Consider the following 23,876-nt stretch of genomic DNA (forward strand, 5'->3'; position numbering starts at 1 on the left):
CAGGTTACTATGAAATGCTGTTTTTCTGGCAAGGCTAAAGCCGAGACACCTAACACAGCTGCAAACACAAACCCAAGTCTCTCCTCTCCCTAAAGTTACAGACAGTTGATCAAAGCTTCAGCAAACAACGCCTTCAAACTTCTCCCCATTCCCATAGTCTTCTTTCACGGTATTATTTGCAGGGCTGACATCACCCGAGCTACCGCAGCCAACTCCTCGCCTCGGTTCCCTCTGCCCAGGGCCCAGAGCTCCTCGCCACCGCACCTGGCGCCGACCCCACTCCTCCAGTCCGGGCCTGGAGAGAGAACTAACACCCGCATTCCTTGACCCACAGCAAGAAGGGCGGGGTGGATCCCGGACCAGCCTGCCCTTAGGAGGCGCAGAGAGCCACTGCCCTGCCCCGGGTGCCGAGACGCCCTGTACTCCCTTGACCTCGGGGCCCTTCCGTCCAGTTGAGGGCACGAAACAGACCCCGCGACGGGGCCTCACGGCACGAAAAGGCCGCACGTCGGGGCCTGCCGGCCTGCAGGAGTTCCCCCGGTACTAACCTGACCAGGTCGGTCATACAGGATCCCACAACCACCACCTCAGCGGCCATGGCGCCAGAATACAGGATAGCCCCAGGCACTGCAGCCCGGCAAAGCGCTGCCTGAGCCTTGGACCCTGGACCCGGCGTTTGCGCCAGGCCCCGCTGCCGCCGCGGCAGCTTCGCCTGTTGCCAGGGGCGACGGGCGGGGAAGGTGGCGGCGGCGGTCGGCGCGCAGGGGCCTTCTGCCGGGAGGGGTGCCCCTGGCGAACGCCTACTGGCGAGGCAGTCCCCTCCTTTTGTCTCTAATCCCTGTCCTCTCCCTAAACCCACTCCGGCCGCGACGAAACCGCAGCCCCATGGCTGCCCGGAGAGATAGTCCGTTCAGGCACTACGGCGGCCGCCAATATCGAGGCCAGTGAAGACCCCTCCGGCCCGGGGAACGGCGGCCGTGCGCACGCTAGGCGGCGGCGCGGGAGCGCGCACGCCGGGCGCGGGTGGACGGGACGGGCGCGTAGCCGCGGCCGTTGCTAAGCGGCTGTGTTTCGGCCGCCGTAGGTATGGCGGGGCCGGGGCCGGGACTGGGGCCGGGAAGGGGCAGGCGGGAGCAGCGCCCCTGCCGGCTCCGGGGAAGCGTGAGAAGCTGGGAAAGGCAGGCTGGCTTTTGTCCCCTTTTCCTCCGCTAGTGCCGGGGCCTATGGGGTGAGGGGCGATCCGGCGCCGGAGACTGTAGGCCTGGCTCAGGAGAAACTGGCCAGGAGGCGGCGCGGAGGCCGGTGCGGCCCAGGGCGACGACAGGCCTAAGCACCGCCCGGCAGTCGTTTATCCTGCCCCGCTCCCCGGTGCCGTCGCCGCGACGGCACGCAGCGCCTCGAGTGGCGGGTCCGCCGCCTTTCCACGGGGCAGCGCCCGGTGCGTCGAGCCTGCACGTGGCCTGAGAGCGTCGCTGAGGCGAGGGGTAGCGGGGGATGGTGCGGGGCTTGGAGGAGGCTAGTCTGGGGGCTACACCGCTGGCCTGTCAAGTGAGGGAGAATGTTTTTGGGCACTATACCAAGAGGTGGTTATGGGTCACCACCTTACCACTCCCTCAGACACCTGTTACTGCCACCCTCAAAGCGAACACCGCAAAACCAGATTGTGGACAGGCACGCCGAGAGGATTAGACGGGAAAGGTTCCCTTGCACTTCAGGGCCTCTATCACAGTATTCGCCTTTGGCTTCAGTTAATGTCAATGGTGGAGGAACAAAGTACCTTGTATCTGGAGACTCTCGAGTCCACTGGAGACTCTCTGATCTCATTGCCTGAAGCAGTGCCTGTGATATGGTCACTGTAAAGCAAATGCTATATTTGCATGAAGTCCTAATGATAGGCTGCTGAATCTGCAAGGATTCAAGCGTTTGTTCTGTTCTTTCAAATGTTTTGGGAGGAAGGTGATCTGATGAATCTTGGATTCGTTAATTCCTTTGAGTTTGTACTGTACAGTTGTCAGTACTGTGGGAAAATTAAGATGGGGAAAAATACATAAATGACACCTGAAATGTACAAAAATTATACTAATTGTGTTATGGGTACTAAAGGCTTAATTTACAAAATAAATTGCAGAGTGTAATTGACAGTGACCCTTAAGTTTGGCTTATCTGGCTTGTTAACATGGATGATGTTAATCAGACAAGTAATGCAGTAAAACCAGGGAAAATTGCTAACAGTCACTGACATCTTGCTTTGACCGTATCTGCATATTTTGCTAACACAAAGATAGGGAATCGCATGCTACAATTCATTCTGAAAAGTGCATCTGTTCAGCTTTGGTCACCACATCTATTGTTTATGTCTCACAATCTTACCCTCATAACACTTAAAGTGCTCTTAAAAAACGTCATTTTCAGAACCAATTTTTAGGTCTTTATACAGCTTTAGCTCTATACAGCTTTAAGATTACTAGAAGCATAGCTTGTTTTGCAGCATGTTTTTCATGGTTTAAGAAGTTCTTACCTTCCTTAGTCAAGCTGTTCCTCTATAGCTCTTTCCTGCATCAGAGGTGGCAGACTGAAACGTGCACCCTATTTTAGCCACTGTTGTGTAAAGTACCATTTTAGTTCAGTTTGTACTAGTGGTTCAATTTAAGCCATTGGGCTCTGTGTTGAAATATGTCAAGTCTGGGCTTGTGTTCTCCAAGTTCTGGGGAAGAACAGCGGTGAGTAGGCAGGAATTTTTGGTAGAAAAGTAAGAAACAGGAGGTTGCATCTTAAATTGCTGTGGATGTTTGCTAAGCAAACTAAAATTGCTGCCCATTGTGAATTATGGCACATCGTATGTGCAAAGAGAGTACGTTGTATGTTAGGACGTGGTTATTTAGTCTTTAGGTTCTTTGTCACCATGAAATGTAAGAACCAGAGTATTAAGACAGTATTTTTAGGGAGTCTTACTTTATTAGTCTTTTTTTTTTTGCATTAAAGTACTTGCCTTTGCTTTATTCAGGTACATTCTGAGTAGCTAGGATAAATACTCGTTCTTGCAGATTGCTTGATGTTGCTTCAGTGCAAATGACTTTCATCAAAACAAAATGTGACAAGTTTGTAGAATATCCATTAGTTACCAACCAATGCTTGTAAACTGAGTCTTAAAAACAGCAAGAGAATTGCAACTATTGCTATGAGTTATTCACACTCTCTTTATAGAACACTTATTAATACGGCAGTCCATATGCAGCACTTTGTAGGGAAGTAAACAGAGTGCGTATCAGTGTTTCGCAGTTAAATGGATGCTTCTAAAAATACCTTCTATATAGTCAGAGTTTAAGTATTAGCTCTTCTGTCCCACTGGACAGTGGCATCTTTAATACTGCCTTAATTTGTTTATGGCTTTGTTTTCTAAAATTGTCAAGTTCAGTTAATTTACAAAAGAAACTGTGCCTAAGAATGCGATTGAATATATTATGTTAGAATTTTAACAGGTGACTTGCCATTCTCTTTTCCTGTTTCTACCACTGTCTGGCTGTTTGCATGCTGTACCCTCTGGCTAAAAAGCAGCAGGTTCTTAAAGTATGCTAAATTAGAGGCCTAACTGATTTACCATAAGGTCACACAATTACAAGCACTTCTGAAAAAGCTTAAAATGTGTGTACATTGCTTTCCTGATCTGTTTTGTGAATGGAAATTCCTTTCAAGGAGTATGTTGATACTGCTAAAAGAAAAACAGTGTTAGCCTTTAAAAAACATCATCAAATGCTATAAATAGGCACTTAATGAAGTCATGTATAAGTAATACTGATTGTGATTACACTAGTGGTGTTAGAAGTTATGGAGAGATAATCAAATCCCTGGGCCCACTGCAATCAGTTATGTAAGACCCATTGATTTCCATGGAAGCAGAACATGGCTTGTCAGTTAGGGGCTCTTCATAGAAATGCTCACAAGAAAGGCTAGGCTATGAAGAGTCAGAATGGTCCTCAATTTTATTTCCTTTTTTTGTAGGGATAGGGCTCAATTAAAGGGGCCCAGGGCATAATTCTGTTTTTTGTGTTGACAATTGAATAAAAAGGCTTCAATGAGTGGTGCAGAAGTAGGAGAAAAAAAAATACCATTTTTTCTTTATAGATATACATTTTTCTTTACAACCATTTCATATTTTAGTTAGTCTGCACTCTTGATGCTTTGTGTGCTTAGATTTTTTTCTTTTGAAGTTTGCAGAGTGAATGTGAATTTACATTCAGTCGGATATTTTTTTCATGGTATTTCCTCTTCTTACCATTCCTGTGCAGCTCAAAACAAAAGGGAAGAAGAACGTGCTAAAATGTCACCTGAAGTTGCCTTGAACAGAATTTCTCCTGCTCTCTCGCCCTTCATTTCCAGTGTGGTCAGAAATGGCAAAGTAGGACTGGATGCTACTAATTGCTTACGGATTACAGACTTGAAATCTGGGTGAGTGCCTCATCCAAAAGGAATACTCAGCTCCTCGCAGTTACGCTGTCTTTTCGGGACTGAATTTTACTAGGTTCATGTCTATTTAAGCACTTCCAGTCTATTTAAAGCTGACATAGAAACTGCGTTGGTTTTTTTGTCTTACTAACATTTTGTAGCTTGGGAGACTTCATTTGTCATACTGTTGGCAAAAGTAGTTTTGTTAGAATACTTCCATCGCTGTCACTTCGTAGGGCTGGCTTTCAGCAGTGAGAATATCCATGAGTTATAAACATTTTTCCTCCTGTTATCAATTGCTTCCTCAGTCTTTCTCTAAATTAAAAGCTTAGAGATTAATTTCTGTGACCTTCCCTGTAGTCATGAATATGCTAAATAACAAAAAAAATTAACTTCCTGTTTATTTGACCTCCCTCAAGGTATGTAAATAAATTGGATGTAGGACCAAGTGTTTGAAACAGGTGAAGCTACTCCTTTTATTTTTCGTTCCAGAAAAGTTTATGGTGGTTTTTAGGTAGTAAAAAAGTTTGGGATCCACCTGTACAAAGGAATGTTGGTGCATAACCTCTGTGAATAATATATGAGGGAATTGAAATACTTAAAGTAGAGTTTACTTTAGACATTGTGAAGAGAGTGGAGATTCTCAGGGTGGATGAAGATATGACCTGTTAGAAATTGCTTTATTCTTCTGAAGTTAGACATCTGACATTGTCCCCACTTCAGATATACTGGAGTTTAGAGGCTGACATTACTTTAGTAATCTAAATCACTGCTTTTGTACATAGGATTGTTTTGTGTATTTTTTTTGAGTGACAGCATAACACGATAGATCTTGAGAACCACCACACATCACTGCTGTTTAAAATCTAGTTCTGGTGAAAACTTTAATATGCTGTTTTATTATGGTTTCATGGAGAGTTTGGGAGGTACTTTTCTTGTGGTTACAATGCCTTTTCAGGAAGGAGGTGTTGTGAATTCTAGGGTCAATTTGAAAGGAACAGTTCTGTCCCTGTAAGGTGTTGTGACAGTGCAGATTTACTTGGGAGGTCTAAGGAGCTATAGCTTTACCATCAGTGTTGTCTGACATTGCGTTTAAGCTTGCAAATTATGTGAGACATGGAGAGCAGTTCTGCATCTTTCTTTTGAACTAGTCTTGTAGGATGGCTGAGATGGGAGCTATCTCAAATTTCTCCTGTTGAATCTGAGAGAAAGGAATATGATATTAAAAAAAAAAAAGAAAAAGAAGGAGAAAAACCACAGCTATAATCTGGTGGTGAAGGTATCACCTTGTCAGGAGGTAGATCAGGGTAGTGCTCTCTACCCATTGAATTCTTATGCTGCCTGCCTTCAAAATAATAGGTTAACATAAAGCGCTGCTTTCTAGCTGACTCTCTTCAGAGGCATTTTTAGTACGTTTCTAAAGTTTTGGCCAGTGACCTTATGATGATCTTGAATTTACTTTGGTAAATCACAAATGTTTTCCTGAAAACTGCCCCCAACTGAGCCTGCCACCCAGTGATTCAAATCGTATAGTACCTGTGTATGCTTTCAAATTTCTCAAGCTTTTTTAGAGAAAGAAATGACAATGCAGAGGATATTGCAGGTAGAGACCAATGTAGGTGATAGCTGCAAGAAGAAACAGAAGTATAAGGACACAGAGGTTTGACATGAATAGAATAGAATAGAATAGAATAGAATAGAATTAACCAGGTTGGAAAAGACCTTCAAGATCATCGAGTCCAACCTATCACCCAACATTTAACTAAACCATGGCACCAAGAAAGTAAGAATAATTGCTAGAGGAGTAGAGATGAGGTTCAGGATATTAACTGCAAAACTATCTTCAGTTTCAATGGGGCTGTAAACTTGAAGTGGAATGGGAAGGTAAGGAGGAGGTGAGGTACTAGATTAAATGTTTGAAGTCAGATAAAAAACATTTCTTGATGTCAAATGAATATGGGCAGTTGTAAGGATTATCAGTTCAGAAACTGTGCTTTGGAATTGTGATTGTGTATTTGTGGACATGTGATAGGGGCTATAAACTCATCTCTTTCATAGCCTTTCATAGCCTTTTCAATGTTTTATGCTTTAGCTGGATTATATGGAAGATTTAAAAAAAATAAAGTACCATTATACTATATCTCTTAGATATTAAAGTATTTGAGGTAGTCACCTCAATAGGTATTAACTTTGAAAACTGAGGCATCTGAAGGTTTTGGATTAAGGAGAGGAGCTGCATGACTGCTGTTCAGCTGTCATGCTGACCACGTTGTTACTCTGATAGAAAATTAGAGGTCATGGTAGTCACTCCATTTCCCTGATGAGCCTGTGCTTTACAATGTATGACAAAAAAGAAATGTATAAAGTGAAGATCCATCTATTCTCATTTCATGGGTTTTAGAAACTGGAGCTATGATTAATGGTAGGGTTTAATTATGATTAGGGTTTAATGGTAACATAGCGAACACAGTTACATCTCTAAGGCTTTAACCCATTCAGAGCCTTGGTTTTGACATTCTCAACCAAAAAGTGGAAAGAATTTCCATGTTATTAGCAGCTTTATAGCCTGTCATGGCAGTTGATTTTGATTTGTAAATGAAAAATAGTAAGCCTTTAATTATTTGAAAAGTCAATCCATATTTCATATGGTTTTAGTAAGGAACTTATTTTGCACTTGCTTTAACTTACTGCTAAGAATGACTAATTTGGTTGCTCTATAAACTGTATTAAAGAGCTGATACTAGATTAAAAGCATGAAGTATGATGATATGTTCATTTATTTTTCTTGCAAGTGTGGGAGGGAAGTATATCATAAGGAAATTCTATTGGTTTGCAGTCTGTGAGTATGTAAATGCTTTATAATAATACGTTACAGTTCCATAATGTCTCTGTGTTTTACAAACTTATTAGACAGTACCAGTCTCACCAGACACATACTTTTATATCTATGACTAGAACATATATGGCCATTGCTGATGCAGAGGTAGTGAAGAAATGTGATTACCTCCAAATGGAACTCAGCAATGGCACTCAGCAATATTGCATGATAGGAAAGAAGGAAACTCTTCACTAGAAATAGTAATAAAATGTTAGGTGGCCACGTCTGCACAGCTGTTACATTCATGTGAAAAGGGATCCCCACTGAACAAAACCAGAACCTGATTGTTAGGTCACATCTGAAATACAGCACCTTCAGAAGTGTTAATTTTGGTGATAAGAAAACCCTACCAGGCATCTCTCATGCATTAATAAAAGACATTCTTAAGAGATGACAGAGGATCAAAGCATTTTAGCTCTTGCATAGGATATTGCCTTGTTCTGGATCCAAATGAAATAAAAACCAATGCCATCTATTGTATCACTCAGCTGATCTCTAGTTGTGTCTCTTTGAAATAATGACCAATCTCAACGAGATACTAAAATCTACTCATAACAAACTGAATTGTGGCTAAGGCATTTTTCTTAGCATTTCTACATATCATCGCAGGAAAGATGTTGCATAGAGCAAAGTGATAGGAAGATTTTGAAATAGAGGTAATTTTCCTGTGTGAAGAGTGTTTGATTATTATGTAATGCAGAATCCAACTATTGAAGAGACTGCTGCTTTTCCTATGATGTGTTACCATAGTGAAAAACATATTTGTGGTGGTCACTACCTTTGAGAACCTGTCCCTCCCTACAGCTGTTCATCAGGGCCCATGCCTGAGCCTCAGATTATGCTGCAAGCCTCTTCTGACGGAACAGACTTGCTTGGTATTGCTTTGTTTTGCACCATGCAAAATCTCAAAATGAGTACAATAAGTTAAAAGTTGAATATGTTAAGATTCTTTTTTTTTTTTTTTTGTGAGATATCCACCCATAACAACAATTAAAATGTATCCCTTCTTCCGTTAGTCTTAATGCCTAATCTTAACCTTAAGTCTTCCCTTAATTTAAGGGATTAATAGTGAAATTTTTATGCAACTGGTTTGTGCTGAGCCAAATTGACATTTTGCTCTTTGCACCTGTCTGATCTGCTATTGATTTCTGCCTCTTTGCTTGATGTTGAGCTGGGTTTGCAATTAGTGATGTTCCCAAAAGAAACCTATATGAAGAGCCGTCAAAACAATGTAAGAATAGATTTTTAACATACATATTTACTGTCAAGTTGTAATAAAATATTTATAGCTTTATTGCCTCACTTCCTAGTTAGCACTGAGGATTTCCTTTTTTATGTGTTCAGAGAGGGCAAGGAGGCTGGTGAGAGGTGTCGAACACAAGCCCTATGAGGAGAGGCTGAAGGAGCTGGGGTTGCTTAGCCTGGAGAAGAGGAGGTTCAGGGGAGACCTTATTGCTGTCTACAGCTACCTGAAGGGAGGTTGTAGCCAGGTGGGGGTTGGTCTCTTCTCCAGGCAACCAGCACCAGAACAAGAAGACACAGTCTCAAGCTGCACCAGGGGACGTTTAGGCTCGAAGTGAAGAGAAAGTTCTTCACAGAAAGAGAGATTGGCCATTGGAATGTGCTGCCCAGGAAGGTGGTGGAGTCCCCGTCCCTGGAGGTGTTCAAGAGGGGATTGGAGATGGCACTTGGAGACATGGTTTAGTTAGTCACAGGGTCTTGGGTGACAGGTTGGACTTGATGATCTCTGCAGCCTTTTCCAACCTTATTGATTCTTTGATCAAGTAGATGACAATATGCTTTGGTATTTAGCTTTCTTTTGGGCATTTCACTTTTTAAAGTAAATACCTGTTTTGTGTGTTTAATGAAATAATATTTCTTAACTATGAAATACTATTACAACACTGTAGTGGTTATTTAAAGCTTTTGTTTGGTTTTCTGATTAATTTAAATGGAAAGATTCTACTTCAGTTACTCAAGGAAAGTTCACGTTCCATCCTTTACCTTGGTTTCTATATGTGGAATGGTTTTAGTGTGAGTTTTGTTTGTGTCTGACCTTTAAGATCTCTAGAGTCTTCTGATCACAACTACTATGAAAAAATTCTAAAAAGTAGGTTTCTGGGTAAGATGTCTACTTGAGAGAATGTGGCAGCTTCTTGGAAAGGCATGGTTTTATGAGTCTTTTATGCCTATATTGGATAAGTCTAAGGCTATTATTTTTGCAAAGAATAGGGAATAGGTAATTTCATTCCGGTCTCTGATAACAAGTATATTTCCGCACTACAAAAAAATCTTAATACTGGTAGCTTGTTGTCACTCAAGAAAAATATAACAGTTAGGAAGAAATTCTTCACAGAAAGAGTGATTGGCCATTGGAATGTGCTGCCCAGGGAGGTGGTAGAGTCACCATCACTGGGGGTGTTTAAGAAAAGAATGGATGGGGCGCTTAGTGCCATAGTTTAGTTGATTAGATAGTGTTGGGTGATAGGTTGGACTTGATGATCTTAAAGGTCTTTTCCAACCTGGTTAATTCTATTCTATTCTAAAAATTGCAAAGTCTGAATCTCTGATGGGGCAGTGTGCAAGCTGTCACTTTGGAGCAGCACTTGGAACTTCAAATAGCAGTTTTTCTGTGCTGTTCCAAAAAGACTGCCTCCAAGATTGCTCTCCAGCATTTGTTTCTGAATCTTGAAAAAGCAAAGGTAAAAGTTATCTGATAAAGATCTACGTGGGGAGCATAAATTGGGTTATGTTTTTGTAGATATTCTCTGTGAAGTTTGACATTTTTTTTTGTGCACCAATTTGAAAAAAAAAAAAAAAGGTTCATGATGTTCAGAAAAAAAAGTGCATGCTTGTCAGTTTCAAGTGCTGTGAGTGAGGAAAGGGTTTTAAAAAGTAAAGGTAGCGTTAGGTAATTGCAGTAACCTGGGCTCCAGTTTGAAAGACTACATATGTTTTCCTAAGGTTTGTTCAATTTAAATACGAAGCAATATGTCTTTGGTATTTTTAGACTGGGACAGTGACTGACTTCCTCTTGTCTGACCTTGAAAAAAAGAATGTAATGTCTACCAGATTTATCCTTTAATAAAGATGGGGAGAAAATATTTGATACAGGGGCCAGCTGTTTTCTAATTTGTTCCAGGAGAAATTCACATGATGTAGTACCAAATACTGTATAGGCCAAATGGAGTTGGAAGGAGGAACAGGGTATTGAAGTGTATGTCTTGGCTGTGTGTACCTTGGTAACTCATTGAACACTCCTTCAGAGCCAGGGCTTACGTTAATATATTGTAGGTCTTGGGTACAGGACATTCTGTTATTTTTATCTTATTTGTTTACAGTGGGCATCACTGCAGGAGAAAAAAAAATGAGACTTTGTTTTTATGTTTTAAAGATAGATAAAAATACAATATTTGGATACCTGGTCCAATTCTGCTTCCCTCCTGCCCCCCGCCTTTGATGCAGACCTTTGAATACCATAGTTCTAGCACTTGCTTAATGTAAGGTGGATTGTTCTCTAGTGTACTGTGGGGCTTGGATGCATATAGCATTTCACCAGAACCTGAAAACAGCTGCCTTTTAATGTTTTATTTTTCTGCTGAGTAAATAATAGATTCCTGAATTACTGGTCAGTTCTTCCAGCTTATGTATGCTTTATGTGTGCCTGACTTTCTCACACCCATATAGATGGCATAATAGTGAATAACTACTGTACACTTGTTATGATGCTGAAGCAAAAGATGATGATTTTTTTGGTTTAGCCTTTGTGTTGAAGTCTTTGACTCTAGGGGCCTATTAAGGATGGCACAGTAGATGATCAGAGGATCAGTCTTGACAGACCAGTATGCAACACTGTTGAAGATGTGATGCTGTCATGCTTATACTACGGCCAACAGAAATGAATGGGAATACTCATTTAAAATACTACTGTGAGTCAGTGATAATAAAGGAAGCAAACCAGTAATTTCTGACAATTTTCTAAGTAGACATTCTCTTAACATTGTGGGAAATTAAAAGTTGTATAGGCCTTTTCTTGTAGTGGTCACTGTGAGACTGTGTAAAATATTTCAGAGGGAAGTTTCATTGTCATCTCTGTTGTTGGTAATGAGATGGAGATCTGCAGATTACTGCCCTTTTAGACAGGAACTCTTGAACCCATGGGGCTCTTTCTTGTTACCAGTGGAGAAATGAATTTTTTTTGACAGTTCAGGTAACGAATGAATTTGTGTAGGTTTAGTATCTCAAATTGAGCTGGAAACAGAATAACCACACCAATGCAATGTTGTGTCTGAGCTATTTTAATCTTCTTGTTGAGATACTTAGCTTAGGCGTTTACTTGGCACCACACTGCACAGTGTAGACCTACATTGAAGCAACCATTAAACTGCAACTGAGCATCTGAAAAAAAACACCTAGGGCTTATTTGCTCTTGAAATGGATGTTTGTATTGAAGATATTAAATTCAGTACTTGAAGTAAAGGTAAACTGTCCATAGAAAAATAAAAGTTGATAAAAGGGAACGTACTTAGTTTGGCTTTCCAGAGGGAAGGGAACTGATATGTCTGAGGCCAACCACTCTGCAGTATAGGCCTCAGGTACTTTGTGTATGTGGTATATGGCTGAAGGAACAAAATTAGTCCACTAGGACTGAGCATTTTTATTATTGTAAGATAAAAGAACCCCAGTGAAGTTGCGTTAATTGAAGGGAATTGCAGAATTCCATTGTGAAGAAGAGGCAAAAAAGGCCAAATATAAAAACCTCTATAATGATACTTTACTAAAAATACCCTCCGGATTCATGTGCATCCCTGAAATAATGTTTTTAAACCCAAAGTGTGACAGGCTACCTGTTGGTCTGTTTTATTAGAATTAGAATAAACCTTTATTAGAATAAACCTTTATTAGAATAAACCAAACCAGGTTGGAAGAGACCTTCAAGATCATCGTGTCCAACCCATCAACCAATCCAACCCACCCAAACAGCTAACCCATGGCACCAAGCACCCCATCAAGTCTCCTTCTGAACACCTTCAATGACGGCGACTCCACCACCTCCCCGGGCAACCCATTCCATAGCGCAATCACTCTTTCTGTATAGAACTTCTTCCTGATAACTTCTTTATCTCGTAGAAAAACTTGCTTGGATTCTTCTCATTTATAGTTAGGGCTACCAGTGGCCTCTCAAAGTATCTCCTGCTTTACGTTGCATCTTTCTATTCTCTTCTTTCTCTAGAATGCTGGTTTCAGTGTCTTGAGTAAAAGTTAATTTGCAATTTATGGTGTACTTCAACCATAGATTTTGTTTTTTAATTTGAGTTATTTTATGCTCTTTAAGACTTTTTCTGTAATGAGATTTTTCCTTTTCCTTTTTTAAATTAACAGTTGACTATCTGTCCTATTTTTCAGGGTGACATTGGTTTTAGTCATAAACCCTAACTTAAACCCTGTAAAAGTGGTATGATTCAGGCCAACCACAAACTTTCTACAGGCAGGGAAGATACTTGAGTAATTTCTTTGGAGATTCTATGTGTTACAGTATCTTCCGTGTGACTTTTGATGTTTCAGTTTTAACCTGTTGCACATAGGCAAAATGGAGGTTTATTGGGTAGATGTAGGAAGGAGAAGAACTTTGAGGGTGTAGGTGAGGTGTTGGAAATGGTGTAAAGACAGACTCAGCACTGGGCTGAGGGCTCAAAATTATAGGAACTTTGGTTAAACTGGGCTCTCTTAGGGATCAAAAAGCAACTCTGCTTCTAAGTAGTCCTGTCATTGCAGAAGATGCTGTTTGTTCCTCTGTGCCTATGAGGCTGCTATGGGATGAGCCATATCCAGCTCCTACTGTAATGCTTGGAGGAAACAGTAAACTGGATTATCAGGGCAAGAACAGGTATTTGATGGGGGAAGAAGGTATATCAAGAGGAGGGTACACGGAGCTGGTTTCTTTAGTGAGATGTGACGTTGGGGACAGTGATGAATGACTAATTTTATGCTTTGTATTGTAGCCTTGAAAATAGTACTAGCACAGCTGAGGTGCCTGTAAACTGTGGGTATTTGTGTAAAACCGAGAAGTTAAAGACAGAGGTGACAGGTTCTCGAGGCACACTTGGTGGGAAAAAAAGTAGCATGCAGCTATGTGGCGTTTGCATCCTACAGGTGTGGTTTCACAGTGTGATCTGCTGTAATTTTGCATGACAAGGATTTTCCTGTCTCATTAGTATATTGCATATATTTTAAGTTGTAATTAATCGAAATTAATGATAGAAATAGGACTACTGATACTTTTATTTTGATGTCATATTCTCATTAGGCTCAGGGGAGACCTTGTTGCTGTCTACAACTCCCTGAAGGGAGGTTGTAGCCAGGAGGGGGTTGGTCTCTTCTCCCAGGCAGACAGCACCAGAACAAGAGGACACAGTCTCAAGCTGTGCCAGGGGAGGTTTAGGCTGGATGTTAGGAAGAAGTTCTTTTGTAGAAAGAGTGATTGGCCATTGGAATGTGCTGCCCAGGGAGGTAGTGGAGTCACCATCCCTGGAGGTGTTTAGGAAGAGACTGGATGGGGTGCTTGGTACCATGGTTTAGTTGATTAGATAGTGTTGGGTGATAGGTTGGAGTTTCCCCTTCGTTTCCCCTTCGTTTCCCCCTCCAGTTCTGTGGTATTTTAACTGAGGATACACAATTTGTAGTTACCCATTTGAATGTACACGCAACTGAAAAGCCATGGAGTTAGGTTCAGACCATGGTAATCCTTGCTTGGTCTGACTTTCATATCTAGAGAAGTGAATTCATGGTCACTGCATTAAAATAAATGTCTTCTGAGAGGAAATCAAATAATAAGAGCTCTGTGACCAGAAAGCTCTACAAATCTGCAATTGAAAGTAAGCTTTGAAAGAAAATGTGAAAAGATCACTGGGACCCCCTGTTTATTTAGTTTGTTGAAGGGAGAACATAGATAAATGTGGACTATGCTTTTAGTCACTGTGGCTTTTTCCTGAGAGCATTTAATTGCATTTTGCCATAAACTAAAGAGTCCTATGGTGTGAAATAAATCACTTAAAAACTAAGTTGGTAGTCTTTATGGCTACTGCAGGTGGTATTGAGAGTAATGCTGAATGACTTCCTAAAACATGTTTGTAATAGCTTAGCTTCTGTGATTTTCTGTGTGAATACACTGAAAAGATACGAAACTCCAGGTGGTAGACTGTAATCTTGTACTTGGCAAAGAATGGCTCTCTTTTAGAGTAACCTAAAAGCACTTTTTGGAAGCAAACTAACTTTTAAACTTTTTTTAATCAGAAAATGAATTCGCATGACTGAGGAGCAGAAGCAGAACATGAGAGATTTACTAGCTTCTGCTTCACTATAGAGCACTGCATAATCAGATAGTTGTGAAAATATTAAACAGGACTGAGAATGTGACTGGAAGGAATGGTGATAGATACATTCCAAGGATGCATCTGCCACTCCTTCATACTATTCTCTAAAACTTTGCTTATGAATTGCACGAATTTGAGGTACAGGTAATCTTACAGTGGAGTAGTGCCTTTTCCTTGCCTGAATGTGTGACAGAAAGATAGTTTATGATTCTGGGAATTCACTGATATGTTTACCAAAGCATAGTCTACTGGAGTGTGCGTCACAAGGGTTTTATTGTTTATTGTTTTATTTACTGTGAATGAAAACTTTTCCCAACAGGATACAGATAATCACAACTATGAGATAATCAAACAGCCAACAAAGGCATGTTCTACTTGTCTCCTACTTAGAACATGTATTTCATAAGGATGTAAGGTATCTCAACTCAAGTTTAATCTACTTTATTTGTTCAAGGAACCTATCTAAATGAGGTTGCATTCAGCTATGGTTTCTTGGATATTCAATTCTGTCTACCACATTGCAACTGCAGATCTCAGCACAGCTCCTTTGAATATGGCAGCGTAATTTTAGGTGATAGATTCAAGGATATTCTTTTGTCCCAGATGCTTGGCGAGTTGATGATTCTTTGATATTTTAGTAGGAAAACGATGGTGGGAGATCGTGTGGTACAGCATAAATCTTATGAAGACTAATTCATACCAATGGTTTGAGTTTCAGAGCATTGAGTCTTGCTTCCATAGCCTGCCTGTGTAAAATACTGACTGCTTAGATGAAGCTATGCAAACCAGTGTGAAAGAAGAGTGAGATAGTTGATAATGTGTCCATTCATCAGGATATGGAATGAGCGTCTTGAGTTGCTTTTCAGTACCAGGTATTACTGTTCTGTCAATTCCCTGTGAAGATGGGACAACAAATAATCGTTGAAAGACCTTGCTACAAGTCATTCCTATTCAGTGTGACATTTGTGTGGACCTTGTTTATTGAGAGGATCTTACATTTTGGAGATGATAGAGGCCAAGCTTCTGCGTTGGGCATGTTTGTAGTCATGAGAGGTTCTGTGTGTTAAGGAAATTCAAGGAGAGCAGGATGTCCATATTCAGGTCTTTTTTTATGACTTTCTGTTGAAACAAGTTCACACAGACAAAAGTTCTGATTTGCCCTAAGAGTTTTTTTTTCCTTTTACTTTTTAGTATGAACAGTAACTGCCTCTTTTCACATAGCCCTACCTAAGATTTCTGCTTGGTTGCTCAGCCTCATTGCATAGCCAGAGTAATTTGGAAAACAAACAAATAACCAACTGTGAATACTGTTGCTTTCCATCACTTTTAGACCAGCAAAATTAAAAACATCTCTAGTTCAGTATAAGAATCTAGGAAGAGTACTTTGTATTGCTTTTAGGGACACTTGCCATTCAAGCAGACTTCTGTTTTATTGCTAAAGAATACTACACTTTCCCCAAGTACTTCCAGATGGCCCCTTGTGCTGAAGGGAAAGACTGTAGGGTATTCGCAGGATCAGAAATTTGTGTCTGTACAAAAGCTCACAACAGTATTATTTTGAGAAATATGTCTTTTGAGTCTTTGAGAAATATGCTGCAGCCCATGCCCTATGAGACTTGGCAAGAAACTTCCATTAAATATTAACTAGTAGCGCAGGCATATTTTGGAACTTGTGAAGTAATTTTTTTGTGTGTGTTGGGATTTTTTTGTGTGCTTCTAAGAATTGGCCTGATGTGTGATGTAAGCCTTAGAAATGACTTGAAAGCAGATAATAGTAGTCATATACCTATAGCTGTTAAAACACCCTAATGATAGATGGTCCTGCTTTGCTGTGCTTGCCTATGGAAAACAAAAAAGGCATTTTAAAAAAGATCATGTTCTCTTGTTTCAGATGCACTAGAGCTTTCATCTGTGGTATTCTCTTTGGCACTTACTGGTCTTATTAAGCCCTGCCTAGATGTAATTCAAAAAAGTAGTATGGACTATAGATTTAATAATCAAAACACTTCTCAGCTCTGGTACTGTTATCCAGCATGCTGCGTTCCCTTTCCTGTTGGCATCATCATCGTGTTCTATAACCATTCTCTCTTTTCCATCATCAGTCTTTCAGTGAACTGTGAAGTAGTATTCTACCATAAGAAAACCCAGTCTTATTCCTGGATGAGGCAGTTTGTGAACTAATCCTTCTTTTGAAACTTAACTTTCCCGTGAGCTCTGCACATATCAGATAGTAGTTGTATCTAAATGTTGCCTTTATAGGTTATTTTCCATGTTGGTCTCACAAGGCATTGCAAAAACCTTTTGTAAATTGAAGATAGGACCTGTGTTGTTTCCTTTTATTTGCAAGGACAGTTATCTAATTTCTCTAATGGTACTGAAAAGAAACATGTAGTGTAGGCTGTTAATTGTAACTGTGGTCGATTCTGTGTGCATGTAAGTGGTTTGGTATCTTTGTGGAAACTTCATGTAAGTTAATCTGTAGTTAGGTGGCAGGTTCTTATGAAGAAGTTACATGTGGGCACAAATTTGATGAAATGGTAAATACAGCTCACAGAATAAAAATAAACTGAAGCTAATGCATATGCTTACCTTAACCTTCAAGTGTACAGCTAAGAGATATTACAGGGACAGCATCTGAGAGAAAGGAGACTTTCAAGCATTTTCTGTGTTTCAGTGCGAATTAACATTACCCCACTTGCCCTGATCCCTCTTCTGCAGCAAGACAGAGCTGCAGGAGTTACTGTGTTGTATAATTCTGATAAGATAGGAACAGAATTTTTGCGCATTTTGTCCCACCTGTCCTTTTGCTCTCAGCTGTGTGTATAGCCTGGTAAATACATCTCTTGTTTCATAATATTGTCAGTGATTTCTATTACAGCTCTACCAGTGATGTATGAGCTTAAGCCAAGTTATTTTACCCTTGTCTACCTTCTTTTCACTAATTTTTTTTTTTTTGTCTGAAGTTGGCCAGGCTTTAGTTTTAATCCTTAAGTCACTTGTAACAAGCCTAGTCACTTGTAACAAGCTGTCCAGCCCATGGCTTGGACGGGAGCGCACTGCACTGGGTTAGGAACAGGCTGGAGGGCTGAGCCCAGAGAGTGGTGGTGAATGGTGCCACATCCAGCTGGCAGCCAGTCACTAGTGGTGTGCCCCAAGGATCAGTGCTGGGCCCTGTGCTCTTTAACATCTTTATTGATGATCTGGATGAGGCCATTGAGTCCATCATCAGTAAATTTGCTGATGAAACCAAGCTGGGGGCAGGAGTTGATCTGCTGGAGGGTAGAGAGGCTCTGCAGAGGGACCTGGACAGATGGGCAGAATCCAACGGCATGAGATTTAACACATCCAGGTACCGGGTTCTGCACATTGGCCACAGCAACCCCATGCAGAGCTACAGGCTGGGGTCAGAGTGGCTGGAGAGCAGCCAGGTAGGCTGCTCAGTTTAGGAAGGATGTTGACTTGCTGGAACGAGTCCAGAGAAGGGCAACGAAGTTGGTGAGGGGTTTGGAACACAAGCCCTGTGAGGAGAGGCTGAGGGAGCTGGGGTTGCTTAGCCTGGAGAAGAGGAGACTCAGGGGTGACCTTATTACTCTCTACAACTACCTGAAGGGAGATTGTAGACAGGCGGATGATGGTCTCTTCTCCCAGGCAGCCAGGACCAGAACAAGAGGACACAGTCTCAGGCTGCACCAGGGGAGGTTTAGGTTGGATGTTAGGAAGAAGTTGTATACAGAGAGAGTGATTGCCCATTGGAATGTGCTGCCCATGGAGGTGGTGGAGTCGCCGTCATTGGAGGTGTTCAGGAGGAGACTTGATGGGGTGCTTGGTGCCATGGGTTAGCTGTTTGGGTGGGTTGGATTGGTTGATGGGTTGGACACGATGATCTTAAAGGTCTCTTCCAACCTGGTTTGGTTTATTCTAAAATAAAGTTATTCTTTTATTCTAAAATAGGCCTTGTGCTGGGGCTATAAACAGTTCTCAGTGATACCAGGTCAAATGCCTCTGGGTTATCAGGACCCCTAGCTAGAGAAAACAATGTACTGCTAAGGGCTTCCAGTATTTTTGCTGCCAAGACTGAAGCCCATGGTGGTGGAATCTCCACAAACTGTTCGTGTCAGTGAAACAACTTGTGTTGCTGTTTCTCCATTGCAACTGAGATGTTTGGCTCTTTGTTTTGCAAAGGTTTTGGTACATGTCTTGAGATACGAAAAAGTTGGTCATCCCTGGACTAGATACTAAACAGTTGTTCAGTGATCGATTGATTTATTTTTGGGTGTTCATGAGGTGCTCACTCATCACTGAGATCCAGTTCTGATATCATGCTCCAGATAAACAGGCGGCATGAAGTAGTCACAGATGGTGAACGTATGTGCTCAATTGTTATAGCCTCAAGTACCTGATTTTGAAACTTGCTCACCTGGAAGACTTTTTCCACAAGGGAAAATTAAAAGGTTAAAATAGATAAAAATGATGACTGAACATTGCTATACTGACACTAAGATTTTACCCAGGTACCCCAATGGCAGGGATAGGGAGCACACACCCATATTACTGTAACATAGGTAGAGAGTTGTGACCTGCAAAATTGTATATGAAGCAGAGATTTGATGGCTTCGACTATCTGACATTATTCCAATAACACTCTTAAACCAGGGCATTTTATGTGTGTATTTTCTGTGTTAACATGAGAAAGAAGATGGCACAAATCCCAGTTTTTTATGAGGTGAAAACTGCTGATCAAAAGAGAGCAGACTTCCTGCATCTTTCCCACCTTTTCTTCTTTCCCAGAATAATGATGAATATTTCTACCCTTCACAACATTTTACCATGTCAATTATCTGCACCCTATAGAATTATGTTAGCATCTGCTACTATCTGTAAGTGCTGAGCCCATTCTTCTCTTCTCTTCATTTTCAGGTGTACATCTTTGACCCCTGGACCTAGCTGTGATCGTTTTAAGCTACATATCCCTTATGCTGGAGAAACACTCAAATGTAAGTTGAAAGCTATTGCTATTGCATGTTTTAGTGTTCTATATAAGGTTGAGTTTTTGAGTGTGTCTAATTTTATGAATTTTAGAATAGAATAGAATTTACCAGGTTGGAAAAGACCTTCAAGATCATCGTGTCCAGCCTATGACCCAGCACCATCTAATCAACTAAACCATGGCACCAAGCACCCCATCCAGTCTCTTCCTAAACACCTCCAGTCATGGTGACTCCACCACCTCCCTGGGCAGCACATTCCAATGGCCAATCACTCTTTCTGTGAAGAACTTCTTCCCAACATCCAGCCTAAACCTCCCCTGGTGCAGCATGAGACTGTGTCCTCTTGTGGTGTTTTTTTCCCCTTAAATCTTCATCTCTTAAAACACACAGCTGTAAGAATATCTAAGTTTTAGGAGAGGTTTACACCCTTCCTTGATATCACAAATGTGAAAATGAGGGCTAAAAGACACAAACTACCCTCCCCCACCCCCAGTATTTCTAACGAAGTGTTGTAAGACAATCTTATGATCACTTTTAGACTCATTTATGATTTGTATGAGTAGATTAAAATGCCAGTATGCATGACTCTGATGACTGTAATCCAGTTAAAGTACCTAGAAGTATGATTATGGTCTATGCATTAAACTTCAATATTAAGAAATCAGCCTTTTTTGTTCCCCTCCTCGTCTGTTATGTTTTGGATATTACATGAGCAATTTTGCTAGTGCTTTTCTCCACCTTCACAAAATCACAGAATCATAGAATCAGTAAGGTTGGAAAAGACCTCAAAGATCATCAAGTCCAACCTATCACCCAGACCTCATGACTACTAAACCATGGCACCAAGTGCCACGTCCAATCCCCTCTTGAACACCTCCAGGGATGGAGACTCCACCACCTCCCTGGGCAGCACATTCCAATGGCTAATGACTCTCTCTGGGAAGAACTTTCTCACTGCAAGCTTAAACTTCCCCTGGCACAGCTTGAGACTGTGTCCTTTTGTTCTGGTGCTGGTTGCCTGGGAGAAGAGACCAACCCTCTCCTGGCTACAGCCTCCCTTCAGGTAGTTGTAGAGAGAAATAAGGTCTCCCCTGAGCCTCCTCTTCTCCAGGCTAAACAACCCCAGCTCCCATGCTCTGTATTTTGACATGATGAGCTGAAAGTAGTTTAAATAAGACTGTCTTTTCCAGAGATACCCAGCAATAGCAGTGAATTCAAGTAATAGTAATGTTTTGCATTTCACCATTACACATTTGAAAATGCCGTGCATTGTTCAGTCCCACATCATGTGGAATAGTGATGTGAGCAGATGCAAGAAAGGTTTAATCATTTTGTGTTCAGACCTGTAATGATGTCAGGGAAAGATGGCTATGGTTTGCAACCAGAAATTTCTAGATGCTATGTTGTAGGCTGTTGCTAGATAATGTTATCTTCCAAAGGCATAATAGTTCTGCAGAGGAAAGTTGCGAAATCCATCAGAATGAGAAGATCGCCTGAAAATGTTAAGATCTTCAGTGTCTGTCCTTCACTACGTGGTGCCTGATACAAGCTGAAGTGTTTAGTTCCTTTGTGGTTTCTGTTACATCCTCTTTGCAACAGATCAGCTCTTTGCATATCATCAATCATAACCGCTGCCCCTGCACAAATGTCCTGGTGTGAATCCTGTTGCTGTGCCACTTTAGAGAAGTATAACTGCACAGTCACAGTCCTGTTTCCCAAAAGACCAGGAAGTTCACTGGCTTTTTGAGAAAGGCAAAAGTGTGCTTGCAGGCAATGCAGTGGCTGATGAGCTGCAGTGTAAAATAATTGCTTTGTTAGCTTTGATGAGATCAAACATCCTGTGAGTTAAGAATGGCTTGTTAGCAATTGTAATGCATTTTCTTGAGATCCAGTTAGTTATTTAATTGTCTTTTCCTCATCAGTTGTCACATTTGCCTTGCTCTTGCTTGTCTTTTGAGCTGCTGGAATGTTACATGGACTGTTACACTCAGGTGCAGTGAGGAACTTTGGAGACCTTAGAGATACCCACAATTTTGTAACGGAGAAATCTGTATGTCAGTGTTAGAGATCCATTAGTTTGTCACACTGTTTGTTTGCCATCACACATCTGAGATTTGTTTAATGGTGCTTTCAGTGAGACACTTTTACCTTTTCTTCTGTAAAGGAAGACATAAATTTTGTGTGTTTGTGGCCAGAATGGTTGGAAAACCTGAGCCTGCTCTTTACTAGATGGTCAATTAAAAATCTGAGACAACTGTGGTTTGTTATCTAGCACTCAGTGCTGCTGTGTTAAACTTACTGCTTTTATGTTTGAGTTTTTCAAGCTGTTAACTGGAATTTTGTCTCCAATAAGACTGTCTGTAACATCCTGTAAGAGATTGGGTTTGTGCTCCAAGGACAAAACTTAGTGTAAGTGGTATGTTGAGTTGCTAACTGAACATCTGTATCTGCTGAATAGCTTGTTATCCTTTCTGGAAGAAGTATTTGTGTATTTTGAGGTGAAGTATTTTGTAACTCTTGCAGACATACTGGTCTTCCTTGCTAAAACATGAAGGCAGATGCTGTAGTAGAAGCTGTCAGGATAAGCAGAGTTACAAGCTGTAATGGTCTTTATTGAGTAATACTCATAATTAAAATACTCCATCGAGAATCAATTCCTTGGTCTCTGGGTTTGGTTTTGAATTTTCACTCAAACTTTCACTGCTTTTTGCTGCTAACTCAGCCTGACTTACTTTTTTGCCTGTGCTCTTCACATTTTCTTCACATTTTCAGGCATTGATGCCTCTCTCCCTCTCTGTCCTTGAGTGCTGTCATCTGGAATTTCACAGTGATTAAACAATGTGTTGCCCTTGTGGTGCTACTGTTCTCTGTGGCCTCTTGAACTCTAGTATTTTCATCTTCCATCTGATTTTTACTGCTTTTATGTGAGTGGATTACAGCTCTGGGTTCTACTGCCACCACTTTGGTTTCCTTGATCCCAAAGAATGGTTCTTTCCTGTTCTTTGAAACATAGTTTTTATCTTTTTTTTTTTATATTCTGATTTCTGTTTTTTAGTTTCCTACTCATTTTAATTGTAGGCTTTAGAGGGGGAAATCACAGTTCCGCTGCCTAACTAGTCTCAAGGATGTTGCCCATAATATACTGTACAGAGTTTCATCTGTCTTTACTCCTGTGATGGAACTCATTCTGGAGGTTTGTCTAGTCTTTCTGCTTTAAGGAAGTAATTAGAAAAAACCAAAATCATAAATATGGGGAAGAGCCTGACCTCCTTATTGACCTTTTCAAAGTTGCTTTGCAAATGTGTTTGCTAAACACTTGTTTGTTGTGTGAATAAACATCTGCAGAAATTATTGTACAAGTTACTGTAAGATTTCAGAATTGCATAACTAGGTTGCTGCAGTCTGTGTGTCAGTCTTCTGTGCACTATTAGGCCTATTTTGCAGAAGCTGTAGTTTAGTTGAGGCTCTTATGGGAAGGACTTTTTGGTTACTGTAATTCAGGTTATACTTAAGTGGTATTATTACCCATATGGTAAGTGTATTTTTGCTGGGTCATGCAAGGTACCAAAAATTTTTCTGGAGGATGTTTCCTGAAGTTTTGCTGAGTCTTGCTTTACATAGCAGGGGTAATGAATCTTCCGCAACTCGCTCATTATCTAATGAATGTGTCCAGTGGGAAATGTTCAAAGTCTAATATTTTAATTTCTTTTTTTCCTTCTTAGAACACAAGTTTGCAACAATACTTTGCCCTTTTAAATTATCACTTTCACTTTGGTTATTTGTGAATTGTTTTTTTGTCCTACTTTTACATTTTTCTTTATGCTCTGGACTTCCCTTGAGCAAGTAAATGAATGAAATTTTTCAGTATCACAGTAGCACCAAGTTTGGAAGAGACCCCAAAGATCATCGCGTCCAACCTGTCACCACAGACCTCATGACTAGACCATGATACCAAGTGCCACATCCAATCCCCTCTTGAATACCTCCAGGGATGGTGACTCCACCACCTCCCTGGGCAGCACATTCCAATGGCTAATGACTCTCTCTGGGAAGAACTTTCTCCTCACCTCCAGCTTAAACTTCCCCTGGTGCAGCTTGAGACTGTGTCCTCTTGTTCTGATGCTGGTTGCTAGAGAGAAGAGACTGACCCCTTCCTGGCTACAACCACCTTTCAGGTAGTTGTAGAGAGCAATG

General features: G+C 41.0%; 2 protein-coding genes across 5 annotated transcripts in view; one reads left to right on the forward strand and one right to left on the reverse strand.

Annotated features, from left to right (window-relative positions):
- The window catches only part of RBKS (ribokinase), an 86,277-nt gene extending 85,519 nt beyond the window's left edge, over positions 1–758 (reverse strand). For 2 of the 3 annotated variants that reach the window (XM_068158817.1, XM_068158816.1), the window contains exon 1: positions 549–758. In XM_068158817.1, coding sequence (XP_068014918.1) covers positions 549–598 — 50 coding nt within the window. In that variant the 5' untranslated portion in view covers positions 599–758. The remainder of the gene's footprint in view (positions 1–548) is intronic. The other variant, XM_068158818.1, reaches the window with a different exon arrangement.
- The window catches only part of BABAM2 (BRISC and BRCA1 A complex member 2), a 216,650-nt gene continuing 193,218 nt past the window's right edge, over positions 445–23,876 (forward strand). Inside the window, exons 1-3 of one of the 2 annotated variants that reach the window (XM_068158815.1) lie at positions 445–556; positions 4,287–4,446; positions 19,612–19,688. In XM_068158815.1, coding sequence (XP_068014916.1) covers positions 4,319–4,446; positions 19,612–19,688 — 205 coding nt within the window. In that variant the 5' untranslated portion in view covers positions 445–556; positions 4,287–4,318. Of the gene's footprint in view, positions 557–941; positions 1,085–4,286; positions 4,447–19,611; positions 19,689–23,876 lie in introns of those variants that run through there. The other variant, XM_068158814.1, reaches the window with a different exon arrangement.

This window comes from Melanerpes formicivorus, unplaced genomic scaffold, assembly GCF_026170545.1.
Source record: "Melanerpes formicivorus ecotype bairdi unplaced genomic scaffold, bMelFor1.0.p_v2 SCAF_43, whole genome shotgun sequence".
In the NCBI taxonomy this organism is placed as follows: Eukaryota; Metazoa; Chordata; class Aves; order Piciformes; family Picidae; genus Melanerpes; species Melanerpes formicivorus.